Source organism: Lepidochelys kempii, chromosome 8 (genome assembly GCF_965140285.1).
Source record: "Lepidochelys kempii isolate rLepKem1 chromosome 8, rLepKem1.hap1, whole genome shotgun sequence".
Taxonomy (NCBI): domain Eukaryota; kingdom Metazoa; phylum Chordata; order Testudines; family Cheloniidae; genus Lepidochelys; species Lepidochelys kempii.
The window spans coordinates 7,917,938-7,945,577 of record NC_136387.1 but is presented as its reverse complement, the minus strand read 5'-3'; the positions used below and the strand labels follow the sequence as shown (position 1 = coordinate 7,945,577).

Genomic DNA, 27,640 nt, shown 5'->3' with positions numbered 1-27,640 from the left:
ATGTTTAGGGTCAGCTCACAACATTTCCAGTACAGAATTTTCCCCTTTGGACTCACCATCGCTCCCACTGTGTTCACCAGGGGTTTCTCGGTGGCAGCTCGCATAAGATGTTATGGAGTAGTTGTATTCCCACATCTCCACAACTGGCTTCTGGCAGAACAGTCCAGCCAAGAAGCTCTGTTACTGGACTTCCTTTCTTCTGTAGGGGTCAGTATCAAAACCAAAAAGTCAATCTTAAAACTTACACAACGCCTCCACTTTGTAAGGGCTACTATCAACTCAGTCATGCCTCCAGCCTACCTCCCATGACTCTGCAAGACCTCTAACTCTGCAAGAACTGATGACCTCAGTCAGGGCCAGGACTTACCTCTGCCTTCTAGGTCACATGGCCTTGTGCACATATATCTCACTGCCTTTGCTCGTCTTCACTTTCGCAACCTCAAGATGTGGCACCTGAAGGTTGACTTGCCCATTCATCATACCGTGGATCTCCGGCTCATAGCTCCTCTTCTCTCCTCCCCGTCTCCCCTGACCCATTTAATGCATACCAGCTTAATTTTATATTCTAGTTTTTTTTAAACAGTCCTGTAGTACGAAGACAAATGCTTTATAAAAGTATGAGTATTACTGCACCCCTATTACCTCTTGTCAACCAAATTTATAGTCTCAGAAGCTCTCGTGCCTTGGGCCAGGCTCAAACCCACTCATTCTATTCTTTAATTCTTCATTCATCAGGCCCCTTGCAGTGCGGGGGAGGGGATAACGCGCCCTCCTGTCTTCCCCTCCTCCTCTACTGGCTGGAGAAGGAGGGTCTAACCTGTCAATCACACATAACCCCTCCCTTCACTTCTCCTCATTCGCTGTTTCCAAGCCGCCCCCGCCTCTTCCTCGATGCCTTTTAAACGCGGTTAGGGGCACTGCCTACGAGCGTCGTCATTAGGCCACAGCCCTTGCTCTCCGCTCCACCAATCCGGTGGGTAAGAGAAATTGTCCATCATCTCCAGCGACGCACTTACGTACACGTGACGTCAGACACCACCCAGGAAGCTCCGCCTATTTATTCTGAACTCGGCTCTTAAGGGGAAAAGCAATTTCAAGATGGCGGCCGCGCAGCTAACAATGGGGAGTCGGGGGCTTGGGCCTGAGCGGGGCGGCCGCCGCGCCTGAGGGGAAGTGGAGCGGGCTCCGGCCGGGCAGGACTGAGGAGGCGGGGGCGGCAGCGGGCCGAAGGAGGAAGTGGGGTGCGGGGAACGGAGTCGGGTCGGGCCGGGCCCGAGAGAGAAGGAAGTGGGGGGTGGGCGAGGCCTGAGGGGAACCCGAGTGGGAGGGGGCGAGGCCTGAGGGCTGCTCGGATAGGGTCCGAGGGGCGCCCCGGTCTCTCCCCCGTCGGTGTCCTGGCCATGGTGGGGTCGGCGTGAGGAGCCGGTGAACGGCGGCGGCCCCCTCGGTCCCCGGCCCATGGTGCTGCCCCCCTGCCCCATGGCGGAGTTCGTGGTGCCGCGGCACAGCGCGGTGATGGAGCGGCTCCGCCGGCGCATAGAGCTGTGCCGGCGGCACCACAGCGCCTGCGAGTCCCGCTACCAGGCCGTGTCCCCAGAGCGCCTGGAGCTGGAGCGCCAACAGACCTTCGCTTTGCACCAGCGCTGCCTGCAGGCCAAGGCCAAGCGGGCCGGGAAGCACCGCCAGCCTCCCCCGGCGCCGCCGCCGCCGCCGCCCGCCGCTCCTCCTCCTGCTGGGGTTGCGGGCAACGCCGACAGGACCGGAGCCAACGGCCTCGACGCTGATGCCGCGAGCAGCGAGCAGCACGGCCGCAGCAGCACCTTGATCGCGGTAAGGAGCCGCTCGTTCCCGAGCGGGCCCCGAGGTCGGGGTGGACGAGAGCGTGCCCAGCTGGCCCAGCTACTTCCCTGTCCAGGCTGGGAGAGGAGAGGAACCCTCCAACCTTTCTAGCGTTGGAATCGTGGCCCATACTGGCAGGAGGTAGTCTTACATTGCTAGGTCCCTGTGCAGTCCCTACTGAAACTTAGTGGTTGGGAAGTCCTGCCCTGCCTGCCATCCTCCTGCATTGACAGCGCATGCAGAAGCGGCCAGCAACGGATATGGAAGGGACAGGAGTAACTTCCATTTAGAAGAATCACAGATGTTTTAGCAGCTTAGAATTGTGCTCCAGGTAGCCTGGTTATTTGTGGTTCTGGCAAATTGACTCTATAGTTGTCTCTGCAGGAGCAACCTGGGTCGTACTTGTTCTGTGACTGTTTTCATAATTGTATTGGAAGTGAACAAGAAGGGAGATGGAAGCTGTCAGGCACTGGTCAGCGGTTCTAGTTGGTTGATAAAGACGGTTCTTACTAACTAGACGTTTTCTGCTTTTCAAAATAGTGACATCCATTAATGGTACACCACACTGCAAAGAACTAAGTGAAGTGGTACTAAAAAGGCAGCTCGTTATTTGCCACTTTTTCTGCTGGATTTGAGCTAATATTGGCCAATACAGTGATCCCACTCCACCCATTTAAAAATGGCTTGATTTTCAGAAGGATAGCCTCTCTCTTCTCACTAGCACTACTGGTTGTGACTGTGTACTGTAAAATTAATATTTTATGTGCATCAGTATAGTGGTGGTTAATTTGTTCTGGGCTCTTTAAGGTGGTCTGTATGATGGGGCCAAGGAACAGGGAAATGCAGTGTAGCAGAACAACTTTTAAAAAGTGACCCAGTGTCTTCATAAAAAAGTAAAGTTTCTAAACTGTACCCAAAGTCCATCATAAAACTATTATCCTGAGCTCCTTTCAAGATGCCTCTTGGCATTAATTGGGTACCTTTCCAGTTATGTGCATATTTAACGTCACTTTATTATGTAAGATAAATGGCTTGGAGGAGTATTCACCAGGACCCATTTATAGATGGTTGATTGAAGTCACAGCCAAAAGCAGTAGTCAGAAAGTTGTCTTTAACTTGCCTTTGGGATTTGGAAGTGAATTCTCCAAGGGTAAAATCTGGCATGTTGGAAGTATCAGTGAGCTGTTTAATGCTTTTATTTATTATTTATTTATTTATTTTATTTATAACAAACAAAACCTTTTGTGTCATGCAGGCCACGCTGAAGTTGTGGAATGCAGTGTAGTTTGTTTGGTTTCCTGAGCACTGATCAAATCTAGATAGAAAAAGATAGAAAAAGAGGACCTGATTCACCATTTTTTTTTTTACACCTTGTATAATGACTTATCCAAGTGAAAAAAGGATGTAAAATGCTATCAAATCAGAAATGTCTAGTCGCACCAATGGTAGCATTTTATGCTCACTGTGTACAGGAGTATATGACTACATAAGACAAGAAGAATCAGTCACAATGAATTAGCCTTTAGTATGACTATGATTACAAACTTGCATTTTTCATGGTTATAGTGTGACCGACAAGTGTCACTTGAGTGAATCGTTATTTTATCTCATAAGTGGTGGGGACACATGTCTTTCTGATGATTCCTTTGGATCTTTGTGTATACCTTGCCCCTTCTGAAGGAAAAAATCCTTATGATTGAGTCAAAAACTTCACACAGTAGAAGAGGAGGAAAATCCTTGAAAGAAGGAACAATTTGTACTTTCTTAATGAGAATATCTATATCACTTCAGGGAGACTTTGCTTAGCAGGCTGGGTCTTGAATGAAGATTTTGTGGTGGAACCCAGGATTTAAATGCCTGTTTTGTTGATCATAAAATTAAGGCTTCTGCTTGCTTTGCATCTGGACTTTAAGGATTCACCCTTGTGGCTCGTTCAGTTCATTAGATAATATAGATTAACATACTGAATCCACTTGCTTAGCACACTTCTTCATACCTCTGAAAAAATGTCTTGATTCACTGCTAACATTTGTTTTAAGTTGCTCTGTATGTGGATTTCATCTCATTAGCTTGCATTATAATGAGGACTCTAAATTCCCCCAAAACAGTGTGGTTTTGAAGTGCACTGCGCATCTGGGGAAGCTCTTCTTGTACAGGAAGCTGCCTCCAACTGTTGATTTACACTACAGAGGAGGCCTTTAGTGTATGAATGACTGTTCCTTGTGCTGGCCTGTTGCTTCTTTTCTAGTATACATGAGTGTAAGATAAGTTGCTGCTACGGCTTCATCTTGTTACTTGGTTATATAGTTGGATTACTTAGAGATTGTTTTAGTTGAATTACTTTTTGTATGTTGCTTATTTCAGTTCTTTGGTGTAGTCTGTACCACTTTAACCCAGATCCTGATGTTTCACCACCAAATATCAAAATTGAGTATGCTGTGTGTGGGAGGGGGTGGAGTATTGTCTGGAATGTTCACTAAACCTTTGGTTTCACAATAAAATTATTTTGTGTTAAAATATCTTGGGCATGTTCCTTTCAAAATAATGTATGTTAAGCCATTAACCAGGTAATACACCAGCCAATGCAGCTGCTGAGCTATATGGAACTTTTTTGAAAGAGATCCATATAAAACATTTTCTAGAAAGCTTTGCTCTATATAGTGCTATTTTCATTTAAAGCTAATGAAACATTGATGTTGGTCTAAAAAAAAAAGCCACACATAATAAAAACGCAGGTGAGCTGCCAAGCTGTATAGCATCTGATGACCTATAATGAAAGGACATTTCTGAACAGCTGTGTTTATTTGCTTGTGAATTCCAAGATGCTGTGTGTACTCGACAACAGTTCAGAATAGTAAAAGGGGAGCAATGGGAGCACCTTCGTTTCTTTTTTGGTATTTTATGTGGTGGTGGTCCCCACATGGGACAAAGTTAGAAGTCAAGTGCTTTGTCCGATAGTTATTTCTTTGTCTGGTTTCAGAGTCTAAAACAATCTTGGGGCATAAACAGAAATGTGGGTCACTTTAATCCTTTGTTTGTTTGCCAGGATGAATATGCTGTGATACAGAAATACGTCTAGCTGAGGGTGTGTGCTACCTAAGCTTGTCCTCCAGTTTAAAAAAAAAAAAAAAAAAAAAAAAAAAGGAAACCATGCTTAGTTTCCTCTTTTCCTTCATGTGAGGCTTTTTTAAGGTTTTAAAATTTCTTTTAAATAGAAACATCAGATTTCCATTTCAGTCTTAACTATTTTCTGCCTTATGAAGGCAAGTGTTAGTATTTTGATAACTGGGTGTCCCTCATGCTAATCCTGTGTTTCAGAAACCTAGACATTACAGGTCATATAGCACACCTCCTCTTTTCCTAATTTCCAGTCTAGGACTGCTGCTTTCAGTTTCTTCCAGTGTTTTAAGGTAAACTTCCTTGTAAATGTCTATAGTCTGTGTGTGGTGGTGGTGGGGTTTCTTCCATTTCCCTAAAGTAGACTCAAAATCTCACTATTAGGAAGTTTCTTTCTGATATAGATTTGGGAAGAATTCAAAGATTTGGATTTTTATCTCCACTGCTTTATTTCATGTTGTGCTCTCCTAGTCAGGAGACCAACCATCATTAAACAGACCTGCTTACACATTTCTTATGACTTGCTGTCATCAGCGAACAGCTGTTGTACAGGTGATTTACTTTTTCTAGTCTTGCCTCAAAACCTAGAATTGTATTTCTACAGTGGCCAGGAAAGCTCAGTTTGATTGTCTGTTATGGGAAAGATTCTTGTTAAATCTTAAAATCACACAATATAGTCTTTCGCAGCTGAGCAGTTAGTTGGGTGTGATATGAAGAGATGTTGTTACACTTAAAATGACCTCTCTGCTCTGTTTAGCCCCAGTGAAGTAAAGGTGTCCTAGATTAGAGCTCTGTGTGGGATTATTTTTTTAATCCTGCACCTGTCCTGCCCTGCAATACCCGCTCCCACTTGCTCCTGCATTGTTTCCTGCATTTTTATCCCACTCCCACCTGCAAAAACCTAGATTCTGCAAGAGGGACAGATTCCCCCATGCTACTACAAACAACAAGCCCCAGAATGGTCAGTTAATATATTGTGTGTATATATAAATAAATAGAATTCAGACACAAATTTTACCACTAAAAGAATAAAATAAATCTTGCTTAAACAAGTTAAAAAAACAACAACTTTAACTCCTGTTATAATAGACATCAAATCTTTCTATGCCTTGCTTAAATTTAAATATTAAAACCTTTATTTTAAAAAAAGAAAAACTTGCTTTACATTGCTGAAATTCTATTTATGACAAACCGAGAGATTGTGTTTTCCTGCAAATTACCACAGTGTATGTGGTATTTTTTTTTTTTTCTGTTCACAACAAGGTACATTTTACCTGCTCCTATGGCAGTGGGTCCTCCAGGACTTACGGGATCCAAGTCACACTGCAGGGCTCTATTGCAGGTAAAAGATGAAGAGTTTTAAGCAAAAATAAGATTGACACAAAGTAAAATAAAGTGGGGGAAACTGTATCTGTGTCCTGACTTTCAGGTCTAGAGTAGTAGCAGAAAATAAATGAAGTATTGTCTGGGTTGGACTAGCAAGGGTTCCTACCAGTGTTACCTCTAATTTTTGACAGGCTGTGTGCACAAAAAATTGCTTCTGTGCAAATTTTTGTGTGCGCGGTGTTTCGCCATGTGCACGGGGTTTAGGATCTGTGCGCGTTTAGAGGGAACAGTGGTGCCTAGTGTTGCACTTTGACTTATTTGAAAACTTTTTTTGGGGGGGGGGACTGCGTTAGCTGTGTGTATGGATGTCAGAAATGTGTGTTAATTATTTTTTTGGCCCCAAAATAGCAAAATATGACTAATTCTGCAATACTCTACTATAACAGTGTAGTGCTGTCTCACCATAATTACACCATTGCCATCGTCTGCTGACAAGTCTGATAGTTTGTTGCCAAACAACTCAAGCAGGTTTTTTGTCTGCTTTTTCTTGGCACAAGTTATTGTGGTGTGCTTAAAACACTTTTTTATTGGATTGCTAAGGCCTGCAGTGGTGTTTCCTAAACTGTAAAGAACTGGGAGTGACCAGTGCTGCTCAAGTTCAACTTAGGTGGAGAACCTAGCATTGCTGCTTAAAGCATAGAGGTTTTGATTCAACAGAACAGTTCCTGTAGCAGAAGCTGCCTTTTGTGAATAATACAGGTACTTACATTTTTATACATACTCATCTGTAGCTGTTCTTCACTACAACATGCTGCCTCCCAAACATACACATTTTTTGGAATGAAAGTAAAAGTCAAATTAAAATTAGTCCAGTGTTGTGGTTCTCTGACAGCCTGGTAAGCATTCCAGGGTATGGGAACAGATTTGGTAATAAAATGCTTTCTTTGAAAGCAGCAGAACATAGTTATAAAAGCTGTTTATATTTCAGTCATCAAAGTGAGTAGAGAAATTCCTAATGTATGGTATTAACAAGAAAATCATTTTAAATACTCTGTATTTACTCCCAGACCATGACCTCTGATAATGCATCTATTTCCACCTCACGAGGTTACCTCTTGGGTAAGATTCAGCCATTGCCCAAGCAGACAGGGACTGTCTTATTATATGTTTGTACAGGGCCTAGCACAATGAGACTCTGATCTCAGCTGGAGCTTGTAGGCATTACTAAAATAGTAATACTTCTAAAAATATTTGTCATCAGTTGTTCATAACCTTGGTTTGGCACAGGGAGATAAACACTTATTTCTTAGAGCATGCTTATTACTAACTTGTTGATTTGGGGCAAAACTACATTGTATTTTTTCTAGATCAGTACATCAGTACATTTTCTAGATCAGATTTTTTTCTAGATCTAGGATTGCTGACTATACACACATCAGATACACAAAATAAACACACAAAACCCACAAATTTGTATTAACCTTCAAGTTATAATACTCAATATTAGTATAACAAAGTACAGAATTTTCAAAAATAGGATTTGACTGTCCCTTTAATACCTAATGTAGTTAGGTAAGGAGACTGTCCCTACTATTTTGAAATTACTGTTAAATGTGAGAGCCACACTTTATTTCTAGTCTCCAACTTAATAATGTTGAAGTAAAGCTGATCTACATAAGGGATGCCAATTTGAAATCTAAACAGTTTCAAATAATGATTAAAAGTCAGGTACTACGGTGGGTTTCTGCTAATTTTTGTGACTTTTGCAATAACATTTTCCTGTTTTAAAAAACGCATTTTCTCTGTTGCTGTGACAGACATGGACAAACAGGAAACTGAGTATATATGGCAAATACTATCAAATGTGCGAGGTACATAAACTGAAGAAAGAGGAGTATTTTTCTTAAATCTTTTTGCTGAATAACCCGATGTGATACTTCCAACAATAGTACATAAAATTCGTTCAGCCAGAAGAGAATTTTTTTCTCCTCACCATAAGTGATGCTGTTCTAAAGATTTGATCTCTGCAGATGGATGTGTAACGGGTGGGTTTCCAACTCTTCCTACTTCTAGAGTCCTGAGGCCCTTCCAGTTGTCCTTATTTGATTTCTCCATTAGTTTATGATCACCATTCCCCTGAAGGCACTATATACTAGTAGTCTACTTTCCTAGGAGGGCTTGATGAGCCTTGCTTCATTGAAGCTAAACTGATGGGTTAAAGCCTTGTCCATGCTTTTCCTGTTGGCTGTGAGGTTGCTGCAATGGTGCAAACTCCTAATGTAGATGCAGCACACCAATGTGTAAAGTGACGTGCTTGCAGTGGTACAAAAATGCCATTGTAGGTAAGGCCTAAGTCAATTTAAAGGGGGAGAGAAATCAGACTTAGAAATCCAACTCTGGTCTCATGTGAATGGGAAAACACTGGTTCATATTGTTTTATTGATTAAATCAGTGGTCCCCAAACTTTTCCTCTTGTGCACCCTCCTCCCCTCCCCCGACTAGCCAGTAATGGAATCCATCCACAATGGCATCCCCCCTCTGTTACAACACAGTTGGTTCAGCAGAGGTGATTGGGCTGAAGGTGGAGCTGGGGGAGGATAAGGAATGAGGGCAGAACTGGCTTGAGGGTGGAACTGCGGCTGGGGCCAGAGCAGGGTGGCACTCCCTTCCCCACTCCCTGTGGGGGCTGTCCAGGCCCTGCTGCCTGTGTCGTCCCCCGCCCCCCACCCCAAATTTTCCTCTGCACACCCCCTAGGGAGGTGCGCCTCACAGTTTGGAGATCACTGGATTAAATGGATTGATTGTGCTATGAACAACTAGCAAGAGCAGCATGCCAAAAGGCCACTGCACTTAACATGATGACAATGGCCAACATACCTAAACAGTCTAAACGGCTTTTCTTACACACCAGCAAACAGTGTTTCTATTCCTTTTGGGCTTTCATCTTAATAGAACAGGATTTTCTTGCTTCAAGATCTTTGATTGGGCTGCTGATTGTTCATGGAGTTTGTTGACTGACTCATAACTCTCAGCTGCCAGGATTTTGTGAACTGGCTGTACTTGGAACTGCACCCAAGTAGCATAGGTCTTGTCACTGTACTTTGATTTGGCAAACATGTCATTTTCTACTCTGCAGAATGCAAGACCTGATATGTGGAAAATTTTGTTTAGTCTTCCCTTCAGAAAGGAGATTACTCACCTTTGTCTTGTGGGGTATCTATCAGGCGACTATCCAACTTTATGAATTGGGAGGACTTTGGTTTTCATTACTACTTTTAACCTTCAAAGGCATAAATATTGACATACAGAAAAAAAGGCTTTTGGCTGTTGGAAACTTTTGTAGCTATGTCTTGTCATTGGGGAAATCCATATATCCAAATGCACTCTTGGTTTCTTTAGAAGTAAAAAATAAACCAGCAAGAAGATGAAGTCAGTTAATAGCTTGTTATAAGCCCAAACCCAGTGTCTTGCTAACAGATCTCTCTCGGGCTTAAACTTTGTGCATTGATGCCAACAATAACAAATATGTAGGCAATTTTTTCTGCAGCATCTGTACAGGATGCTGTATACAGGCCCAGATGTCTTTAGAATGTCCTCTGACTTTGATAAGGGTAAGCAAGATGTTAAGTATCTTGATGAATTCTTAAGAATCAACTTACTGCACATACACACTCTTAGTAATAATATGAAAGGTAAGTTTTTGTTTTTAAACTTACTCCACTTTGGAGCAAAGATGCAAGTACACCTTGAGGTGAAAAAGTGTCTTTTCTTGGACTGCCTCCATGATTGTTCCTTTTTGTGGTCAGATATCTGAGCACTAACAAAATCATTTTAACACTAGTGTGCTTTCAAATGAATTGGAAGTTTCTAAAGTTTGAGGAGATACTATGAAAGATGTAAGGTATATGTTCTTAACATAAACATTTGCTCCAACTATCGGAAGAATATGTTCAGTATTAAAAGTTCAATTACCGCTTTTGGGTTTCAGCTCTTTCTGGAGATACATACATGTGAGTATTGAGGGAGTGGTGTCTAATGGTTTAAAGCAAAGGAGGATCCTATTTCGGATCTGAGCCACTGACTCACTATGTGACCGTGGGCAAGTTACTCAACCACCTTGTGCTTCAATTATCCCAGTTGGGAAACTGACTAAACAACAGGAAACATGCTGAAAGGCAAATATTGCATCTGTACTGTGCTTCTTGGTCAATTAAGTACGAAAAACAAAATGAAAGCAGAGCCAGCAGCATTTTCTAAAAAACCCAGATTTTTATCAAATGTATGTTTTTGTTTTCCTTATAGCCAAGGCTTGAAAAATTTACCCAACACTTCCTAGCCTAAGCTGTAAGCCTGCTCTTCAAGCCAAAATACACCAGTATCTCATGCTCATCCTCCAGCCTTACCCATTTGTGCCTAGTCTCCCAGTGGTCAGATACCTCTCCCAGCCATTCTTAGGGTAGGGCTGGAAGATCCTGGTCTCCTGCTAGTTGAATTCTGTGCTTCATATTAGAACATAGATCACCTCATCCATGCAGACGTCAAAATAATCAGTGTTGCCTCCTAAAATCAATTGATACTTGGCTACCATTTTGATCTATTAACTAATGCTGCTATCCCTAAATCAGCATATGTTTCCTCCCAGATATGTTATGTAACTCCTTTCCTCACACCTCCCCCCAACCCCCAAAACAATTTTTATTGACTCTGCTTGAGTGGTGGGAGACTGAGGTTTCCCTCCTCATTATCTGGGCTCATCCTACTCAAGAACAGGGAGGAGAAGACTGAGTAGGGAGGCTCCATTTAGTGTATTTAAAAAAAAACAGACTTTTTTCTACCATATCAGAGAGCTCTTGTTTGGCTGACACCAGATAGATGTCTCTTGTGGGGATTCCGCAGCCATCCTTACTTAAGGCGGTGTGCAGGGGTCGTCGTCATCCCGGATGACGGGGTGATAGCAGAAGCCTCCCAGCTCCAAACAGACAGCGCTCTGCTGTTGCAGTGTGTTTACACTAGGAGTTTGCATATAATATCCCAGTGTAGATGGCATTTATATTTTTAAATGAAGCTTTGTTTCTGAACAAGGTGGTGCTTCTGCTGGGAAGGATTCCTGTTCACCCTTGGTGTGCGCAGGAGACTTTTCAAGCCTTGTTTAGCGTCATTGCTAGCAAGCTTAGAGATCAAGTGCTGCCATAGGAGATAAGATGAACGGAGGGTCCCAAGCTTTTGTAATGACAAGGCTGACTAGATCTGATGCTGTTCCCTCTACTTGCTTCTAGATGGCACTATGAAATAAGAGAACTTGCATGTACAGTCCAATGAGACAAGCTAGCTATATAGGGTTAGTAATAAGGTGTTGGGTTTATCCATGGTGGTAGTATGTATGCTAGGGAATTAAATCCTCTGGGAAGAAAATGTCACTCAAATTCATCCCAGTGTGATATAGGAACACTGATCAGTGTGCTTTGAATCGTTTTTAGATACGCATGAGTCATGAAGGTATTAATAGAGGGGTCAGTGTTCACACTAAACAAAACAATATGATTTGTGTACAAAGAATTTACAATGATGAGCTATTTACCTTAGCATATAAATGAGGCCACTATATAAATGGCTGCCTAAGAGCATAGCCAGACCTTCTCTCACCCCAAATACTTCTCTTACAGTTATCTATACAATGCATCTCATCCAAAAAAATAAAAATAAAACTTTAACATGTATCAGTATGTTGGATTTCTGAAGAGGGAAAGGTTTAATAATTTCTATACACAATTTTTTCTCCATTGTCTCTTAGGTTTTAAATTCTTTAGCTTTTTTGCTTCCGTTGTTCAAAGCAGGAAGTTATGATTTAAGACAATTTTAAAGGTCTAATCTAACAGTCTTTCTTGAGCAGAAGATTTCCTTAGGAAGATGGCTTGCAAAAGAGGTTGTTCGTGGCAGAGGAAAGACCTGTCTTCCATTTTTGTAAGCTGCTCTTGTGTTCAAGAGTTGTTGTGTTCAGCATATCTTGAAGTACTGAGTAAAATTGGTTGGTTCAGAAACATTCATTCATTATGAAGTGTGCCATTATAGCAGAAACTTTAGCTTTTGGATGTTTGAGGGTGGAAAGAGCTGGACTAGCTATTGATATGGTAGGAGATAATGGTCATGTTGTAGTAAAACATATAAAACTAAAACACTTAAAATTGGCTTCTTTTTTTTCAGCAGCTCCATGAGACGGTGAAAAGAAAACTTGATAGTGCTGCTTCCCCTCAGAATGGAGATCAACAGAATGGGTATGGGGATATGTTTTCTGTGTCCAAGAAATTACGTCGTGAAGATGGTCTTGGTGGGGTAAGTGGCTCCTCCAACGGCGTACCTCCTTTATCCCCACTACACCAACTTGACAAGAAATCTTCCGGTGGCGATACCTTACAGCTCAATGGAAAGCATTCAATGGGACTGGATAGCATCAATAAAAAGTGTCTTCCAGATGCTAACCTTCAGCTGAATGGACGTAGTGATACTGATGACTCATTTCCTTTGGGTTTGAACAAAGAGCTCAAGCAAGAGCCAGTGGATGACCTTCCTTGTATGATTGCTGGAGCAGGCGGTTCTATATCTCAGAACAACTTGATGCCCGATCTTAATCTTAATGAGCAGGAATGGAAGGAGCTCATTGATGAACTTAATAGATCAGTGCCTGATGAAGACATGAAGGATCTATTTAACGAAGACTTTGAGGAGAAGAAGGATGCAGATTCTTCAAATTCAACTGCACAAACTCCATTGCCACAAGACATTAACATAAAGACTGAATTTTCCCCAGCAGCGTTTGAGCAGGAACAGCAGATGGGGTCTCCACAAGTCAGATCCACTTCTTCAGGTCCAACATTCATTGGAGCCTCCTCTGTACCTGTTAGTGCTGCTTCTCCAGCAGTTGGGGGCTCTCAGACTATGTTCCAGTCTTCCAGTCAGCCAGTGACTGAAAATCCTAACCAGTCCATGATGCAGGCATCAAACCAGTCTCAAAATGTTCAAAGGCCTCTACCAAATGTATTATTATCTGGACAGGGCACAGGAAATGCCAAAGAAATGTCCTCTGCTCACCAACTTCAACAGATAGCTGCTAAGCAAAAAAGAGACCAGATGTTGCAGAACCAGCAGCAGGCTTCACAAGTCCACCAAACCAGTCAGATGTCCAGCTGGCAGCAGTCTGGACCTTCTCATAGTCCACTGGGTGTCCCCTACACAATGGACAATCCCACCAGCCCTTCAGTTTACCAACAGGACTTCAATAACCAGAAACTCATAATTCCTAGTATGGCAAACAAGAGTTCTCCCAGGAGTGGAGGCAATTACCATGTGAATATGTTGAGTCATCAGCCAAACAGCCTGAACCAGAACTCTGTAAATAGCCAAGGCTCCATGCTAGATTATGGCAACACAAAACCTCTTTCACATTACAAAGCAGAGTGTGAGCAAGGAGTTACAGTACCTGGCCAGAACAAGACACCTATGTTGGCGTATCTGCAGCAACGCCAGCAACCGCCACTGCCTCATATGAGTGAAGAACAAAATGGGATGTTCCTGATGAAGCAGAAGTCTGGAAATATTGCCTATAGACCTCTAGTACCACACAGCCAGGTAAATGTTATGGGCTGTTATCATTGTGAAGTAATAGATCTTGGAGGCTGAGTGGGTAGGACTAGATCCAATTATTAGTTGCAATTATTTGGAAATACAGTTTACTGAATATCCTAATTTTCCATTCTAAAACAAGCAAAACCAAGACACGACCAAGGAAAAAGCATCTAGAAATAACCAAATTTTTCCTTGAGTATATTGTCTAATAGCTAGGCTGGTAAGATATATTTCCAACTTAATACACCATGTGGAAACCAAATTCCTTAATATAAAAATCACTACAAAATATTCAAGTATCTTTATGGATAAACATTTATCTAAAATACTTTCTTGTGTAAAACTTAAAAATAATTCTCAAAGAAACCTTACTTTTCCTTTCAATCAATGTCTCCTTTTCTCGGGTGACTTGTTTGAAGACCTCCTTCCTCCTTGACTCCTGAGGGAGTTGGGGCCATTGGGAGAACAAATGGACTGTGTTTTAAGTGAAATCCCAAGGCTGATTATCTTAAATCTTAGATGTTGGAGAGGTTCGTATCCTCTCCCTTCCTCCACGCCCCCTCTGGTGGAAATTAACAGTGGTAACATTTGTCTACCTGAGGCAGTATTATTCCTGGGAGAATTCTGTGCCGATGTGCAGTGCAGAATTTGCACAGAATTAATGTTGTGCTCAAATTTCCTTTTTCCCTCGCAAATATGGGCTGCAGAGCTGCTGGCTGCCACTAGGGGTTGTTGGACCCAGCAGAGCACCCAGCTCTCAAATAGAAGATGTTGCTATGGGGGAGGAGGAGCTGGAGGATTCCCAGCAGCTGCAGGAACGTGGCACCATGCAGGAAACTGGGACCCAGCATCAGGCTATTTCTCCCTCACACTCTCTCTAACCCCAGAGCCCAGGGATTTGGAATGTGTCAGCTGGGGGGTGCCACGTGGCTGGGCTCTGGGGAAGAGAGGGGGGTGTGGGTGTCTGGACTGGGGGAGTGGGGAGAAATAAGAACTGGGTTGTTGTAGAGGGTTTCTTTAACTCTCTAACCCTGGGGGGAATTTTGTGTGTCTGTGTTGTTACAGACCTAGTTGCTGACAGATATTTTGAAATAAGTTACCAAAATAATTGAAACTGCCATGATTATATAGTGTTTTGACAAATAAAATATGCAGAATTTTAAAATACTGTGCACAGAATTCTTAATTTTTTGGTGCAGAATTACCCCAGGACTACAAAATGCAGAATAAAAGGTGACCTGCAAAGGAAAAAAAGGCGTTATTGTCCTCTTGCTTTATGGTGTACTAATGCTTTTTCCGAAAAGGCTTTTTGTGCTTGTTTTACGTTAAAAATTCCTGACTTGTCTACCCTGTTATTCCTGGAAGACTGCAGAACTAATAGGATACAAATACACAAATGGTATCATAAGTACAAATCTGTGCAATTGAGGGTGACTTGTCAGAATATTTAAAACTGTGGTGTTTAACACCTAGAACACAAATGCTTGTTGAACAGTTGAGAGAAAAGATCTTTTTTAAAGATGTAAAAGCCTGTCCCTCCAGCTAAAGGCTGTTAGAACTCTTAGTCCAGGAGTATGGTCCTTCAAATCATGTCTTTCCTGTTTTTTGATTGAGGTAATCTTGATGCTTCTAAGGCAGGGGTAGGCAAACTACAGCTTGCGGGCCAGATCCGGCCAGCCGGCTGTTTGAATTCGGCCCTTGAGCTCCTGCGGGGAGCGGGGTCTGGGGATCTGTGCGGCTCCCGGAAGCAGCGGCATGTCCCCCCTCCAGCTCCTATGCTGAGAGCTGCAGGGTCAGTGCCTGCAGACAGGGCAGCGCGCAGCAGAGCGGCCTGGCCATGTCTCCGTGTAGGAGCTGGAGGGGGGACATGCTGCTGCTTCCAGGAGCTGCTTGAGGTAATTGGTGCCCAGAGTCTGCACCCCGAGCCACCCGCCCCTGCCTTCTGGAACCCTCGGTCCCAGCCCGCACCCTCCTGCACTCCAAACCCCTCATTCCCAGCCCCACCCAGAGCCTGGAGCCCAGCCCGGAGCCCCCTCCCACACTCTGAACTCCTCATTTCTGGCCCCACCCCGAAGCCTGCACCCCAGCCAGAGCCCTCACTCCCTCCCACACCCCAACCCCAATTTTGTGACCATTCATGGCCCGCCATACAATTTCTATACGCAGATGTAGCCCTCGGGCCAAAATGTTTGCCCACCCCTGTTCTAAGGTAAAGACCAAGCAGAACTTTTTTTGTAAATCAGAGCTACTTTATGCTTCATAAAAAGCAAAGAAGGCATCATTCCAATTTTTTTCCTTTGCAAGTCACCTTTAACATAGCACTGATAAAATGGGAGGAAGTAGCACCTCAACAGCTGTTTTTTCATGTTTGCTGACTTGGGGCGAATCCACATCCTAATGTGCATTGAAATAACAAAAGAAGTTAATTAAAACAGACCTAGTTAATTTGCTGGCAGTTTGTGTAGACCAGCCCTTATGCGCCGCAATACCAATTACTTTTGATTCACAGAATCTGATCAAACTGGGGAGTAGAGGAGCTGGCACCACACGTCAGTATCTGACATTTTAATTTAAAAAAAAAAAAATGGTGTGAAAAATACTATGATCAAGATTAAAGCTGGGGTTGGAAGATGTCAGCAGGTAACCATAGGAACTGCCAATAAGATTTTTGATGTGGTTACCTGTAAAACTGTCAAAGCAGACTTAGTATTCGTCTTACTTCTCTGATATTGTTGCTATTTTATAGGTAGCACTTATGTTCATTCAAGTCTCCTAAAAGAGCAGAGTTTCACACTGCAGTTTTCAGCTACGTGGAGAAAATCCAAGAATATCAAACAGTAAATATTGGATGCTAAACTAAAGACCCAAACTTATCTCTGTACTGTTAGTCTGCTTTTTTGTTTTGTTTTGTTTTTTGTTTTTTTGGTCAGCTCTTCTAGAGATCGTCTAATGGCTCAGGACATTTAAAAATCATGCTTTTGGACTATACATTTTGGTGGGAAAAAAAAAACTCTTCCCCCTCCCCTACTAAATACCACCAACTCCTTATTAACAATAGTTTTATCTGGTTAACAATAATTCAGTTGTACAATCAGAAATTGAAAGAAGTAGGATTACTGTAATATTTTTGTTGGTATCTGAAATTATACTTAGTAGATTCAAATACAATGTATCTCAAATTTGCTTTATGCAGTCTTCATTTGAAATCCTGCCATCCAAGTAAATGTAGAAAGTTTTGTACTTCACACTAGTTGTGGTATGCTGCAAGTAATTAATGTTGAATTAATCAGAGATATGACGCCTAATCAAGGAAGCAGAAGCCTAAGGTGGGGAGAGGATTATACTGGAAAGGCTATCTGCAGAATCAGGGGCTTAGTGGAGAATGCAAATACTTATATGAGTAGTGCTGTAGAATTCAATGGCACTAATAACATGCATAAATTCTTGCAGAATTGGTATCTTGTATTGCTTAATTTCATCCTATAGTTCCTGGTAGTTTACCAAATTAAATTAATCTCTGTGTGCCTGTAATAAATCCCACATTAAGGTTATTTGGGAATACAATTCAAAATGTTTCTTCATTTCAAAAGAAGGTTCTGGGAGCACAGATGCATGTTGTACTTAATGGTTTACAACTTGCTGTTGAAAACAGCACTGAAGTTCTGGAGGCTTGAATAAAGATTAATAGTTAGTCCACTACATGGATATTAGCAGGATGTCAGAGTGGTGATTTGTGGATTTTTTTCTTCCCTTCACCTTTCTATTAATGCCTGGCAGTGTGCTCCTAGCTGTGTAGAAGCATACATAGGGCCATTCATTTGCGTGAGGCGGGGGGAAGTGTTGTAAATAAGATTGACAGTGTAGTCTCCCTCCATGAATGTTGTGTAGCTCCAGATCTTCCTCTAATCACTTTATTCGTGCATGGCCCTTGCTACACATTTCTTCTTGGCCACCTCGTGTTTCTTTTTGTTTCCCAGGTAGTTAATCTGGCATTGTCACAGGTTAAGCAGAAGCTTTATAGATTGAGAATTTAAAATATTTTGCTAGACTTGTTTTACACTCCATTTTTACACAGAACTTTATTAATCAACTGTGTGGAAACACAAAAATGGATATGGCTTGCCAAGTGTCTATTTTCTTAGGGATATTGTTATGACTTGTGTCCTGTAAGAGATAAAGTAATAGTACTTTGCCATTTTCTAGTTATGTAATCATTTGTCATGAGTGATGATCTTGCTGACCTGAATATGTTCATATAGCGCTTGTAGATTCAGTAGTACCCAAGCCACTCCTATAACTGATGTTATTTATATTCTGCAGGATCAAAACCCTTCTCCCAGTGTTCCTCGTGTTCCTGTTTCTGTCCCAGGTCCTGGTGTTAGTGCTCAGGCTTCCAGTGTTTCCATGGCAGGTAATCATAACAACACAGCCTATCTCAGCAATCAGCAGCAAGCCGTGGTAATGAAGCAACACCAGATGTTACTGGACCAGCAGAAGCAACAACAAAAGCATTTGCTGATGGAGCAACAGAAGCAACAGTTCCTAATAGGGCAGAGGCAGCAACAACTGCTAGCTGAACAGGTAAGAACAGCCATACTGGGTCAGACCAATGGTCCGTCTAGTCCACTGTCCAGTCTTCTGACAGTGGCCAATAACAGATGTTTCAGAGGAAATGAACAGAACAGGATAATTATCGAGTTATCCATCCCCTGTTGTCCACTCTCAGCCTCAGGCAGTTGGACGCTTAGGACACCCAAAGCATGAAATTGCATCCTTGATCATCTTGACTAATAGCCATTGATCAAATTATTCTCTATGAACTTATCTAATTTTTTTTTGAGCACAGTTATAGTTTGTCTTCACAACGTCTCCTGACATGAGGTCCCCTGGTTGACTGGGCATTGTATGAAGTAGCACTCCTTTTCATAGAATATCAGGGTTGGAAGGGACCTCAGGAGGTCATCTAGTCCAACCCCCTGCTCAAAAGCAGGACCCATCCCCAATTAAATCATCCCAGCCAAGGCTTTGTCAAGCCTGACCTTAAAAACTTCTAAGGAAGGAGATTCCACCACCTCCCTAGGTAACCCATTCCGGTGTTTCACCACCCTCCTAGTGAAAAAGTTTTTCCTAATATCCAACCTAAACCTCCCCCACTGCAACTTGAGACCATTACTCCTTGTCCTGTCCTCTTCCACCACTGAGAATAGTCTAGAACCATCCTCTCTGGAACTACCTCTCAGGTAGTTGAAAGCAGCTATCAAATCCCCCCTCATTCTTCTCTTCTGCAGACTAAACAATCCCAGTTCCCTCAGCCTCTCCTCATAAGTCATGTGTTCCAGACCCCTAATCATTTTTGTTGCCCTTCGCTGGACTCTCTCCAATTTATCCATATCCTTCTTGTAGTGTGGGGCCCAAAACTGGACACAGTACTCCAGATGAGGCCTCACCAATGTCGAATAGAGGGGGACGATCACATCCCTCGATCTGCTTGCTATGCCCCTACTTATACATCCCAAAATGCATTTTATTTTAAACCTGCTGCCAATTAATTTCTTTGGGTGACCCCTGGTTCTGGTGTTATGTGATGGGGTAAATAACACTTCCATGTTCGCTTTCTCCATACCATTCACAATTTGATAGACCTATATCATATCACCTCTTAGTCATTGCTTTTCCAAGCTGAAAAGTCCCCGTCTTTTTCATCTCTCCTAATATGGAAGTAGTTAAGCCGACAGGAGAGCTCTCTGCCATCAGCTTAGAGCAGCTACATTAAAGAGCTTACAGCAGCATTGGTGCAGCAGCGCCGCTTTAAACTCTCTACTGTAGCCGTACCCTTAGTATCTGTTCCTTTAGCCATATTCCCACATTGGCACAGAGCTTGAAGAGTTTTTCTCCCTCAGGAAGTCTGGCCCCTAAATAGGCATACATGCCCAACTACAGGCCTCAGTCCTGTACTCTTGCTGAAAGGCCTTCAGTTCAATACCTTTAAATGCTTACCTTTCGATGTGAGTCCTTCTTTGTCCTTTCCTGTAAGCCTCTCCTCTGCCTCACTCCAGCTCTCTCAGCTTTGGAGCCGAGGTAGCTTTTTAGTATAGCCTGGCAGTTGCATGATCTGGGACTACAACTTACATCATTCCCTCCTAGAGACGGTCTCCCAGAATTCCCTGGCCATTCAAGACCAACCCTCCAGAAGAAAGGCCAGCGGTGCTTACTCTCAGATGTGCCTCTGACTGTGGCAGCACCCCTTTGGGTTTATGATCTTCAAAGAAAGCCTGAAAGGACTTTTTTTGTTGTTGTTTTTTAAAAATAATACCCTTCATTCCTTCCCCCCCACGTCCCCTGAATGTCAACTCTTGGTTCCCTATTTTTACTGGTGGATTTGTTAGATGACTTCGATGTGGACTGGGAGCTTTCTCCACCAAATTGAAGAGGTAGGGTTGTTGAATCTTTAAGGGAGAGCTTTCCTCCAGCTGAGTTAATGGACTGTTAAAACCGTCTTAAATAGTGAATAACATCACTAGTATTAGTTCTCTATCATAGCTAGAGAACTAGTAGGTTTCATGGTCTTTTAGGAAAACTGGGGTAGGCAGAGGCAGGAAAAATCTTTAAAAACAACCTTTCAGTCTTCTTGCTACATATTAAAAAGAAGAAAATTCACTTTTCTGTTTTGCTGGGCCCCTTTAAAATGAGACACATTGATAGTGGAGAAAGTTGGGTAAAAGTGCATTTTTTCCCTGTAGTGTTTTCAGAAATGTTACTGAAAATGGCTATTTACTGAATATTAGAGGCAAGGTGAGCGAGGTAATATCTTTTATTGGACCAACTTTTGTAGGTGTGTGTGTGAGAGAGAGAGGCTTTTGAGCTTACACAAAGGTCTTCTTCAGGCCTATTTACTGAATAGGCATTGATTGAAAGACTGACATTCCAGTTTTCCTAGCATCTGAGAGCATTTAGAGATGCATTGCAGCAACTTCTAATGCGTGTTTCTGTCATCCTGGCTTTCAGTTTGTGCATTTTTTTTCTGAGTTTATCAGAATTCTGTCAACTGCTATTTACTAATCTGCTCTCCTGTCCTTTCCTCTTTTAAATAAAAATTATTGCCTTTGACTCCTGTAAAGAGAGAGTATTCTTCTGGGTTGGCTATACAGTAACGCCTCGCTTAATGTTGTAGTTATGTTCCTGAAAAATGCAACTTTAAGTGAAACAATATTAAATGAATCCAGTTTCCCCATAAGAATTAATGTAAATGGGGGGAGTTAGGTTCTAGGGAAACTTTTTTCACCAAACACAAAACCATATATTTTTAATTTATATTTTTATTTATAATATACATATATATGGGGTGTGTGTGTGTGTATGTATGTATAAGTTTTAAACAAACAATTTAATACTGAGCCCTGTTGTGTCCCCACCTGCTCTATATGGAGAAGGAGTAAGCAGGGGGAGGGGGACACCCTGACATTAGCACCTCTCTCCCTCCCCCTATGCACAGCAATTTAATACTGTATACAGCAATGATGATTGTGAAGCTTGGTTGAGATGGTGAAGTTCGAGGGTGGGATATTTCCCAGGGAATGCCATGCTGCTAAACGATGAACTAGCATTCGGCTGAGCCGTAAAGGGTTAACTTGTTGTTAATGTAGCCTCACGCTCTATAAGGCAACAGGAATGGAGCGAGGGGAGACAGAGAGACACACCCCTTTAAGAGAGATGAGATGTGCGTTGCCCCTTTAAATATGCTGACACCACTCTAAGTACATTGCCTTTTTAAGTATATCAGGAAGTTGAGACAGCAGCTGCTGCCAGCAAGTTTTCTGTCCTGAGCCCTGTCGTGTCCCCACCTGCTCTATATGGAGAAGGAGTAAGCAGGGGGAGGGGGACACCCTGATATTAGCACCTCTCTCCCTCCCCCTATGCACAGCAAGCAGGAGGATCCCGGGAGCAGCTCCAAGGCAGAGGGCAGGAGTAGCACATGGCAGTGTGGGGAGGGACAACTGAACTGCTGGCAACTGATAGCCTGCTGGGCGGCTGCTGCACAGGGAACTTAGGGGAGCAGGGAGCTGATAGGGGGGCTGCTGGTTCACCCTGGTTCCAAGCCCCCACCAGCTAGTGCCAACAGGCTGCTCTTCCTGCAAGCAGTGGACAAAGCAAGTGGCTGCCAAACGACGTTATAAGAGAGGATTGCGCAACTTTAAATGAACATGTTCCCTAATTGATCAGCAACAAAACAACCTTAATTGGGATGACTTTAAGTGAGGAGTTACTGTATAACACTATTAAAGCCCCTATAGTTATCAGACCTCTGAACAAAGCATAGGTAGCTTTGAAGTCACCCTTGAAATTAAGTGTTGATTCTCTTTTTCTAACTCTTTGTACTGAACCTTTCGTAGGAAAAGCGGCATCAACAAGAGCAGCAGCTCCAGCGGCACCTGACCCGACCACCCCCTCAATACCAAGATCAGGCACAGAACCCTTACCAGCAGCAGGTTGGACAGTTCACAGGTAAACAAACATGGGATTTGAATTAATAATGGTGAAAAGAGATTGCTCCTTGGGAATGAAAGTAGGGTGTCTTCAAAGTCCCTGGACTTCATAATTTGTTAATATTTTTTGTTCCCTTTTTTGTTACTCTTTAAATTGTTTTGATATATATTCTGACTTCAGTTGCTATTTAACAAAACTGCCTATCCCACATACATTAATTTAATGTTTTTATGCCAATTTAAGTATCCAACTCTTTAATACACCTCTAGGAATAAGTCTGTAGTGCTTGGATAACGGATGGCATGAAAATTCTTAAATGTCTTTACATTTCCCCAAGGGTCCTTGGAGATCAAGTGACTTTCTCCTCCTTCCTCTTCCCATAGAGGCCCCAAATTATAGTTACCTTGCCTCCAATACATGAAGGATACAGCTCTTTCTGAAGCTGAATGTCATCACTCCCTGTATTCATCACAGGGCCTCACAAGAAAAACACAAGAACGTTTTTTCCCCATTTAAGAACCTGAATTTTTTTGCATCCACAGCACTCTTATCCCTGCTGATTTGAGTGAGGAATATGAGCTCTGATCCTCTGCATTTTAGGGTGATAGTCTGCATTTATTTGTGTGGGTGAGGGGTGGAACTCGCTACATCTTTTAGCATATTAATGGTGGTAGCAAGAAGGTGTAATTTCCAGTCAGGTGGAATAGCATAACTGATGTGAAAACATTGGAGGCCAGTCATCACCCATCTTTTTGTACTGGAAAGAGACTTCCCCTGCATTGGGGCAAGAAACTGCTTTGAGTATAAATATGTCTGCAGGTATTGGTCCACTCACTTTCTCTGGAGGTAAAAGAACTTTTTTAAAAAAAAATAATAATAATAATTTCCTTCCTCCTCCTGCCCTGCTCTCCTCTCACCTCCAATATTCCCATTGAAGGGCAACTTCTTAATGTGGAAATATAAACAAGATACCATTATATTAACGATGCTGATGGATGGTAACCTGCAACATCTTAGTCAGTGATATGAAATGTGGCTTCTATGGCCAGGCAATTATTTTCCTCAAGATACGTAACAGAAGTAAGTTGATACAGGAGTAAGAGAGAAATCCTTGTACATCTATACCCGATAAGTATGTAGGATAGGTGGTGAGTATTGTCCCTCAATCTGAGCTTTGCAGTACTCATTTTTCCCCACCACTACCACCAGAAATGCAGTGGTAGATCAGTTAGAAATACTGAGCGCGTAACAATTTGCAAGAGTTACAGCATTGTTAAAAACACCATTGGTTTTACCTTATAGTCATGCTAACTATAGATATTTTATCACTGTTACATCCAGGCATATGTCCTTCCTCTTTGCTTATTAGCATGGCAAAAAATGGACTTCTGAACTTTTTTTGATGGTATATTTCACTGATAACTTGTTTAATGCTTTGAAAGCCTTACCATTCAAACTATCTATTTTTTTGCACTTGAGTTCAAAACATTCACCCCCAGCTTTTCTGGTAAGAGTGGCTGCCTCAGTTTAACAAATTTGGAAGAGGGACTCGGGCTCTTGGGACTCCTTTATATCTCATTGCAGAAAAGGCATTGGAACTATTTCTAGGCATTTTTTTCTGTACACTTTCTTATGTATTCCTCTTGTCTCTTTATATATTTTGGACTCAAACTGGGGGAGAGGGAGCTGTCATTCTGCATAAATGCTTTTAAGTAGAGTTAAAAAGAAGCTGCTGCCTTGGTGGTTTACTGATCATATTGCTTATTCCTGTGATTATCATGTTGATATCAGTCTTGCATGTTGACGCATAGTGAATGCTTCAGTATGAAAAAAAGGTACTCAAACTCAGATGTATTATCTGGTTTGAAAGTCCTAACATTCAAACTGAAACCGATAAAACAGATGCGTTATCAGTGAAAGAGATGATTTGGCATGTACCCTAATGATGAGTTAGACTCTTTGCATCCAGGCTAGATGAACAAGTTGGAGAGTCTGCCCTGCTTCTCAGCCTGATGCTATATTTCAGCATGTTGGCCCTCATCTCCCAGTTTAGAGCTCTTCCACGGACATGAACTCTGATGTGAGGGACTTAGATCTTTATCTCATTAGCCCTGCAATAGGCACTTTGGGTCAGATTTTTAAAGGTCTTTAGGAGCCTAAAGATCCAAATAGGCTCCTAATGGGATTTTCAGAAGTGCCTCGATGCATAACTCCAATTGATTTCAATAAGAGATTCCTAGGTGCTTTTGAAAATCCCACTAGGCACCTGTCTGCATTTTTAGGAGCCTAAACACCTTTAAAAATCTGGCCCTTGTGATCTTGGTTTCTGCCTTCTCTAAAAGAAGTGGCATTCAAATTGCTGATGTTCTGTTATAATCACACCTGTGCATGTTGATCAGTAGTGAGCACTGACTTATGGGTAAGGCTACATTTTAGTCATGGGTATTTTTAGTAAAAGTCATGGACAGGTCACAGGCAGTAAACAAAAATTCACGACCCGTGACTAGTCCATGACTTTTACTATATACCCCTAACTCAAACTTTGGGTGGGGGTGTGGGGGGACTAGGGAAGGGCAGCCAGGGTGCTTGGGGGGAGCAGGAGGGCGGCAGTGCTCCCTATCTGGATCCTTGCCTAAACACTCCCCTCCCCCCCCTCCAGCAGCAGTAGCAGAGTTTGGGTGTGGGAAGGGGCAGGGGGTTGGGGCACAGGATGGGGTGAGGCAGGCTCTGCGTGGTGCTTACCTGGGGGGCTCCCAGGAATAGGCGACATCCCCCTTGCTCAACTGCTTAGGCGGAGGCGTGGCTGCCTCTGCCTGCAGGCACCATACCCGCAGTTCCCATTGGCCACACTTCCCAGCCAATGGGAGCTGCAAAGCCAGCACTCTGGACTGAGGCAGTATGCAGATCTGCCTGGCCATGCCTCTGCCTAGCAGCTGAGCGAGGGGGATGTCACCGCTTCAGGGAGCCTCCTAGGTAAGCGCCACTCAGAGCCGGCCTCACCCTGTCCCGTGCCTCAACCCCCTACCTTCTCCCACACCCAAACTCTGCTGCTGCTGGAGGCATGGTGGCCTGAGACTGCCCCAGCCGCAGTCAGTGCAACTGGTGCAGGAGCTACCTGAGCTGCCCCTGAGCCAGGCGCACCGGCCGCTGCAGAAGTCACTGAAAGTCACGAAATCCATGACCAACCCGCAGCCTTACTTATGGGGAAGTAGTTGGAAGCTTCTTTACTGACATACCACAAGACTGATTATACAGGGGAAGTTGTAATATAGAACTTTCCCATTTATATTCCGTGTGTGTATATGTGTGTTGTTACAAATATAGCTAGTTAAATGTATCTACTACATGTATGTGAAATAGCGTCTAAAGGTCTAGATAGGCTCTGGTTAAATTGAAATAAACATAGTTAACGTAGTAAATATTGCTGTGTATTACAGGGTCATCTCCAGCCATGACCGGGGTAAGTAACTTAGGACAGTCCAACTCCAGCAGTCCACGGATGTTTTCTCAGACCCAGAACATGATTCAGATTGGACCTGGACACAGCTCTGTTCCTCCTCTCCAATCAGGCTCCAGTCAGCAGGATCGAAGTGTGACTCAGTACACTAGTATGCAAAACATTCAGCGAGGGGGGCTGTACAGCATGACATCTGGTATGACACAAATGATTTCACAGCATGCAAATCAAAGTGCCAACGGACAACTACAAATGCAAAGGCAGCCCAGCTTGGGTCAGGGCACTCCTGTTCCTGCTGGGTATGGGCAGAGCACCCTGGGAAACCCAAGCATTTCTCAGCAGCACAATAAGGGGGCACTGAATCCAACTATAGCCAAGCCACAGATGGCAAGAGTGCCAGCAGCTATTGGCACCCAAAATCCATCTTGGCAACACCAAGGTATGCCTAATATGAATAACCAGACACAAGGAAGTGGTGGCTTAGGGTCATTTACTGCCAGCTCCACTTTCCACATGCAGCAAACTCACCTAAAGATGGCCAACCAGCAGTTTGCTCCAGGGATGCCTCAGGTAAGCCTAAGCACTGGTAGATCAATGGCCTCCATGAACTCTGCTGTCTCTGGGCAGATGTTGTCATCTTTAGGTGCACAGCAGAGGACAAACCCACCTACCCAACAGCAGGTACCCTCACAACAAGTCTTGCCTAGCATGAGCCAGGCCGTTCCAGATCTGACCGCTTTTGGCCAGAATCCAAATCAGCAACTGCCCAATAGAGCCAATCTGCACTGTACCCAAGGTTACTCAGTGAGGACCACCAGTCAGGAGCTGCCTTTTGCCTACAGTGGTCAATCAGGCAATAATGGACTACAGAGCTTGACTGGTGACACAGATCTGATAGACTCTTTGCTGAAAAACAGGACTTCAGAGGAATGGATGAATGACTTGGATGAGTTGTTAGGAACTCATTAAAATGGGGCTTGAGGGTTTTCTACTCTTATTTTTTTTTAATTTCATGAAATATAAACTACACTTTGGACCAAAAACCTGTGGCATTGAAGAGACTTGCAGGCATTAGAGGTAAATGGTTGGGAAATGGACTGGAGCCGCTTCCCAACAGGCTTCGACACATAATGGTGCACCAAGCAGGTCTGCGATGACAATGCGTTTATTTTTGTGGCATCTGTGGTGCACATTTGAACAGGTCAGGCAAATTTGTGTGCATCCCAGTCAGCCCTTCAGAAATCTCACTTGCAGTGTTTTGAAACTTAGGTTTTTAATTATTTAAAAATAAACAAAAATCCACAACAATGGTGCAGAAAGAAAGCAAATAAAATGGCAAGTATTTTGTGTTTAGGGCTTATTCTCCTGCAGCTAATACTTGAGTTGATTATTGTTCCCAGCTTGGCATGCCATTAGCTACAGTATTGCCCTACCAAATATTTTACTTCATTTTTGCCGGAGGAGAGGATGTGCACCTCAGTACATTTGCAAAACATTCTTTATTTTGAGTCGGTTCTTTTTTCCCACCAGTGAAGTGTGTGCCTGTACTCTCAACAAGCAAGTGGTATTTCACAATAATATTTACCGCATTTTTTTCTGAATGCTGGTGATAGATGAAAGAAAGTGTTAAAACCTGGCCAGCTGGCCTAAGTTAGTGACTTCCTTAATGGATTGTGGACTCCCAAGCTCCAGTTTTCACTCTGTTGTGGAGGGACAGAGTTCTTGGCTTTTATCTTGCTCAGTTTAAAGAGGGACTTTCTTATGGGAGAACTTTTCAAATATATCCGACTTAAACAT

At 43.0% G+C, this 27,640-nt stretch overlaps 1 protein-coding gene across 2 annotated transcripts; it reads left to right on the top strand.

Moving 5' to 3' along the window:
* The first annotated feature begins 934 nt into the window (after positions 1–934).
* On the top strand, positions 935–27,290 carry MAML1 (mastermind like transcriptional coactivator 1). 2 transcript variants are annotated; one of them, XM_073355378.2, is made up of 5 exons: positions 935–1,830; positions 12,487–13,905; positions 18,223–18,483; positions 22,293–22,404; positions 25,824–27,290. In XM_073355378.2, the coding sequence occupies exons 1-5, from the start codon at positions 1,459–1,461 to the stop codon at positions 26,810–26,812; spliced, it is 3,153 nt and encodes a 1,050-aa protein (XP_073211479.2). In that variant the 5' UTR covers positions 935–1,458; the 3' UTR covers positions 26,813–27,290. The 2 variants fall into 2 exon arrangements, with proteins under 2 accessions (XP_073211479.2, XP_073211478.2); XM_073355377.2 differs by having other exon boundaries at positions 12,484–13,905.
* The last annotated feature ends 350 nt before the right edge of the window (positions 27,291–27,640 follow it).

Bases quoted from the DNA above. Each gene is read 5' to 3' on its own strand.
- MAML1 (XM_073355377.2), top strand. From the start codon at position 1,459: ATGGTGCTGCCCCCCTGCCCCATGGCGGAGTTCGTGGTGCCGCGGCAC. The intron at 1,831-12,483 runs GTAAGGAGCCGC...CTTTTTTTTCAG, and splicing joins GCAGCAGCACCTTGATCGCG to CAGCTCCATGAGACGGTGAA. The intron at 18,484-22,292 runs GTAAGAACAGCC...AACCTTTCGTAG, and splicing joins AACAACTGCTAGCTGAACAG to GAAAAGCGGCATCAACAAGA.